Source organism: Staurois parvus, unplaced genomic scaffold (genome assembly GCF_062004578.1).
Source record: "Staurois parvus isolate SC_StPar_1 unplaced genomic scaffold, SC_StPar_1.0 ptg000541l, whole genome shotgun sequence".
Taxonomy (NCBI): Eukaryota; Metazoa; Chordata; class Amphibia; order Anura; family Ranidae; genus Staurois; species Staurois parvus.
Window position 1 is genome coordinate 352,301 of NW_028318337.1, and position 6,000 is coordinate 358,300.

The 6,000-nt window shown below is 38.2% G+C and overlaps 1 protein-coding gene across 1 annotated transcript in view; it reads right to left on the bottom strand.

Annotated features, from left to right (window-relative positions):
* APC2 (APC regulator of Wnt signaling pathway 2) overlaps nt 1-5,494 on the bottom strand; it is an 89,929-nt gene extending 84,435 nt beyond the window's left edge. Inside the window, exons 1-2 of the mRNA XM_089690735.1 lie at nt 5,371-5,494; nt 4,459-4,528 (exon numbers count right to left, since the gene is read on the bottom strand). Of these exons, the coding sequence (XP_089546861.1) occupies nt 4,459-4,464 (6 nt within the window). The 5' untranslated portion in view covers nt 4,465-4,528; nt 5,371-5,494. The remainder of the gene's footprint in view (nt 1-4,458; nt 4,529-5,370) is intronic.
* Between the last annotated feature and the right edge of the window lie 506 nt (nt 5,495-6,000).

Genomic DNA, 6,000 nt, shown 5'->3' on the forward strand with positions numbered 1-6,000 from the left:
CTGGAGTCACGTGCATTCGATAAAATAAAAGGAACAAAATTAATTTCAGATTCATTTGTTATGTTATGATTCAGAGGTTCTGATGGATCCACCTCCATTCAATTCAAACACATTAGTAGGAATCATCTTATTTCACTTTTATACCTTACTGTATTTATTATTGGTACTTATATAGTGTCATGAATTTATGCAGTGCTTTACATATATATTGTACATTCACAACAGTCCATAACCCTCAAAGGGTGTACAATCTAAGGTCCCCAACTCTCATTCAAACATACTAGGACCAATTTAGACAAGAGCCAATTCACCTACCAGCATGTCTTTGGAGTGTGGTAGGAAACCGGATTACCTGGAGGAAACCCACGCAGGCACAGGGAGAACATGCAAACTCAAAGCAGGTGGTGCCGTGGTTGGGATTCGAACCAACAACCCTAGTACTGCCAAGTGGAAGTGCTAACCATTTAGCCACTGTGCTGCCCATAACCATTTAGCCACTGGGCTGCCATTATAATCTTAGGTGGCTCAGCTACAAGAAGAGATACTGCCAGATGCAGCCGAGGTTGTGGGTTCAGATCCCAGTCCTGGCATGCTCCCATTTATTACAATATGTTTCCACTTCATATGTAATGTATTTTTTATAATAATGAGAAATGTTAATGCAAAATAAAAACAAAATGGGTCTGAATTAATTAAGTTCATTTGTTATGTCATTACATTTATTGTGGATGCTTCAAATGTTAATAAAAGGCCCAAAATATTGCATCATATCATCAGAATGAAACCAACGAATGCCAATGAATTAGTTGTTTCATTATAATTTATTTAGGATACTATTCTGATTTTCGTTACTATTGTGATTCAGAGATTCGTATACATCTGAATCTCCAAATAACAAAAATTTTGTCCTGGTGTTTTTGTCCCTGAAAGTAAGCACCAGATAAGGTCCTGGATTTCTTCTTTTTTTTATTGGACAACTTTATGGCCAACTTAAGAAAATATTTGAATTTTTAAGGCTAATGTGGCTAAAAGAAATGTATTGTTGTGTCAAAGCCAGTGTCATCTAAAGCAAGTTATAAACTTTTCAAAAATAATTTCAAATGAATTGACTCTGTTAAAGTTACAAGATATTTTTCCATTAGTGATAACACAGTTAAGCATATATACATATATACTAATGCTTTTTCTATTTAGCTAGGAGAATGTCAGTAGCTTAAAACAGGAGATTAACTATGTACTGTAAAGATGTACACAAAATACACATATCGTGCTCATCACAGAAGCACAAGCAACAGATAAGCTGTCTGCCAAACAGAACTCCAGTCAAAAAAGTGCCAGTATATAACCAATCAGCATACCTCGATGGCTAAAATAATAATCAGCCATAAACAACCAGAGCCCAATAACAAAAAGCATTTAACAAGTTTTTTGATGGACTAAATTGCAAATGTAAATTTGTTGGATGATATGCTTAGTTTTTTGGATTTAATATATTTAAAACCAAAATTTTTTTTGGTTGGGTAGGGTTAGACTGCTGTCTGTTTCTTTTTTTGCCATATTTGCCATAAAATTTGGGGGCTGTCCCTCACTTTTGTTCCCTGCAACATTGATGAATCAGCATGTACTCCCTGTGCCTGCATAGGTTTCCTCAGGGTACTCCAGTTTCCTCCCACACTCCAAAGACATGCTGGTAGCTGTCTAAACTGTCCCTAGTATGAGTATGTATGAATATGAGTTGGGGACCTTAGATTGTACACCCCTTGTAGGTTAGGGACTGATGTGAATGTACAACATAAATGTAAAGCGCTGCGTAAATTGACGCCACTATATTAGTACCCGTAATAACTAAATAAAATTAGTGAGAGTGACTTTCAACAAAGACACGGGTAGCAAAGAACACCTTACAGAGGTTCTAACTCCCCACCACTCCAAAATGTATAGCAAAAAGTTATTCCTTTAGCTATACTGTAGGTCAGCCTTTCTCAACCAGGGTGCCCAGGCACCCTGGGGTGCCTTGAGGTTCCTTTAGGGGTGCTTTGGCAAAATGTCTAAAAATTGCCCAAAACTTGTATGCAAGCCAGCGGGTGGAACAAGCCTGCCTTTTAGTTACACAAAGTCAAAGGTTTTCATTATGCACCATTACCGCCTTCTCGCCACCGGCGTCCAGACAACCAATGACATCATCAATTGATAAGGAGGATGTCAGCTACCTGCACAGCACCCTAGTTTGACCCTCCCCTGCCCCTCTTTGTCAGTGCTGGGGTCACATTAGCTAAGTGATGGGAGGAAAACTGAGGAAGAAGAGAAACACTGGAATACTAGTCAGTACCAGTGTGCAAAAGTGTATTTGCTTTGGAAGAATAAATCACCTCTAATGTTGAGTGTCCTACATGTGTGGATGTTGCTGCATTATATAAAGCTATTAGAATATTTTTCACATTTTAGAATGGGCTGCCCTTCTAAAATAATGGACAGTCTTGAGTCACCCCACTGTCCATAACTTTAAAGGGTACCTTGATTGAAAAAAGATTGAGAAACACTGCTGTACGTGATCCCTACACATACAACATGCACCTTTTGCACTATTAGGCTTAAAAAAAAAGTTGCTTTTACAGGCGTTTGACTTTTTTTTCAGCCTGTAAAAGCACCTCTATGTTAGACTATGTGGCAAAGTACACATAGGCATATACAGGCATATTAAGAGAGGAGCGTTTACAGGCTGAAAAAGAAAACATCACTTGTGCATCCAGTTGAGGAGTTTTTGGGCAGAAAAAAATGTTGAATGCACCTAAACTTATGTAAACGCGTCTAAACATTTGTAAATGCTAGGCACGTTTAGTGCTTGAGCGTTCATTCATTCCCATGGCCAGAATAAATTATTATTCTGGCCATGGGAATCAATAAATGTCCAAAAGCGCCTAAGCGCGTGTGCAAAAAGTGGCTTCTGGCCCCTTTCACTCAGACGTGTAGCTGCGACCTCTGGATTTCTGTGGCAAGAATCAGCATATTCTTGTTGCTGGAATTACCGGGTTATGCAATTAGCAACAACTGCTCAGTCCATTGAAGCTAATGGTAGTATGACAGCAGCCACTGCTATTCGCATGTAGCCGCACACAAAGCAGAAAGCTGTGGTTAGGGACAGATATCTGAGCCTGGACAGAGCTGCTATTAAACTCTATCATTTTGTATAGCGCTGCGCAAACTGTTGGCACTATATAAATCCTGTATTATAATAATAATAATAATTAGAACATGCATTTTATGAAAGATACAGGATGCAAGACTTTGATGCACTTTCACAAAAGCACGCATTGTAATAGCACTAATGGTGTACAGGGCCTTATTCGTTTACCTAAAACTTTTATCCCAAAAGTTTTGCTGTAACTGCTTATAAAGTGTTAGCTGGAGTTTGGCTTTACAATGGAACTAAACCCTCTTATCTTTACAGCCACAGAAGTTGCCATCTTAGCTTCTTTTAGATTTGCAGTTGCCATGGTGCTGCACATGTGATCAGTTATAACATCAGCAATTTGATGGCTTAACAGCTCAGTTGAATGTAATTGAACATAATTGTTTTGGTCCACAGTTAAATTGGTCAGTTTAGTTCAGCTTTCATTTTTTAGTCAAGTCCACCTAAATCTGCTAGTCCATGCAACACTATCCTCTCCCCAGACTGACAGCGCTGCTGTCCATAGGTGTCTCCATTATTCCTCCATCTAGAGTGGAGACACCCTAAGACAGGAAATGTAATAATGGCTGGATCACCAGGTGAAAATACCAGCAAAAATAGTGAAAAAAAAAAAAACTAATTCAGCAACCACATTTAATGATTGGTAATATTCACTATATTATTTTGTAAAGCTTAATATCACTTTAAGGAGATTTAAGTACAACGATTGTGCAGGCAGCTCTGTTATGCAGGATGCAGAACCTGCATACCGTATGTAATAGGCAAGTATAGTTGCTGCTGCACACCTACATGGTTACAAACTATTTTGACAAGAATTTGAAAAATTAAACACAAATTTACAAAATGTATAACATTAGGTTGACCATGTTCATTGATATCTAAAACATATTATTAACACTGTAGATTCCCTTTAAGTTATCCCAATCTTATACGTATACCTGTGTCACCTGTTCCTATAAAACACAAAGATACTAATGGATATTTGAATGAACTTTACTCATAAGAATCTAATTTTCTTTATTTGTAACAACCCTATTTATCCTTACTAGTCCACAAAGCCTTTCCCCAAACAAGCTGTAACTACATGAAAATTGCTATTTCTGCGAAAATCTGTAGTTTGTTTAATAAGATAGTAATAATCACCTATAACAATCAAACAATCAAAAAATAAAGAATACATTCAGTAGCTGGTCTTGAGCATAAAATGAACTATTTCAGTTAATTTTGGTAGTCTTTGATAAAGCAGAAATATGTCTATAGCCTCATACCTCCATTGTAGACACAAGTCAGCTTGTCTCTCAGGGTACAATCCAAAACAAATCTGCCAAGATCTTCATTCTGGAAAGGAAAAAAAATAATTAAAAAATGTAAAAACCATTTGGGTGCCAAACACTTTGTATCATGACACACACACACACATGCCATGTATGTCTCCATCACTCAGAGGCCCTATACTTTGCTTTTTGTATGTGACAGTGACATACCGTTGAATGTCGTTAAAGAATCTCTGCTCTCTCCTGCAAACGTATAGAATATTGTTTGTCTGACAGGCGCTTAATTCTTCATGATTGATATCAGGAGCCTCCAAGCACACTGAGCCATATCTTCAATACCTTCATCAGGTTAGAGATACAGAGGCACGTACAATTATGCCATTGAAGAGTTTGCTCTTGCAATCCAATGCATGCTATTTCTGGCAATAGACACCCGCACCCCCAAAGACTCCAACATCAAAATATATGCATACAGCGTTGTCTGCTATTCTGTGCCTTATTCTGCCACGCTATGGCCCTGCAGCATCCACTGTTATTCCGGAATCTATTAGAGGCCCCTTCCTCACCTCTCGATTTCTTTGTTTAATAGTGCGATAGATGGGTTCAGTGAAAACGTCGCTAAGCCCGCTGCATGCTAAATCCCCATATCCCCCATTCTTTTCCCCCAATTTTTTTTTTCCTGTTTGAAGCATTAAGTACATTGATTATTCAACCAGAACGTGACATCATTTGCCTATGCTAATAATGTTTTTCTGCCTTTGCCGGAAACAGGCTGCTTCCTAATATGGATCATAAAAAATCTAGGATGGTAAATAAATAACGCCCGCCCATTGCTTGTTTTGTAATGATCTGATTGTTTTCTTATGCAGCCTATAAAGTAGCATCAAATACCTGCTTTGTACTCACCTGCTAGGATGCAGAAATCAGGAGGGATGCTCAGACCTCTCGTATTCTCAGCTGCCTCCATGAACGCTTCCTCTGTATCTCTCCCTCCAGCCGTCTCACCTCCCCCTCCCTGTATGCCTCAGTCCCTCCTCTCTCCCTGAACACATTCCTCCTCCTCTCATCCAGTGTCTCTATAGCATCTCTATACTGTACTGTTTCATCATCAGTATCCTTGCATACTCCCATCTCTTCTATTGTCATTGTGTGTGTCTTTCATTTCAGTTAAAATTTGTTTTCTTGCCATCCTTTTCTTTAACCAAGCACCACCCTTATGGTAGTATGATCATAGTATTCACATGCTATAGGCTCAGTTTACAAAGCTAACACATCAGAATAGGAATCCTTAAGTTCAAAAAAATGACAGATATTCTCAGCTTAAAGCCAGTAGACTCTTTTTACAAATACTAGTCAGATGACTAAAAATAAAGATCATTTTCCTAAAGTTAAAGCTCTAGCCAGAAAAAATAGAAAACAAAAAAAAGCCAATTTAAATACTTTTCTTTGAGTTCTGCTCAATTAAAGATTTATAAATTGAACCCTAGGGAGAGATTTACTACAACTAGAGCAGGCAAAATTTGGTGCAGCTCTGCA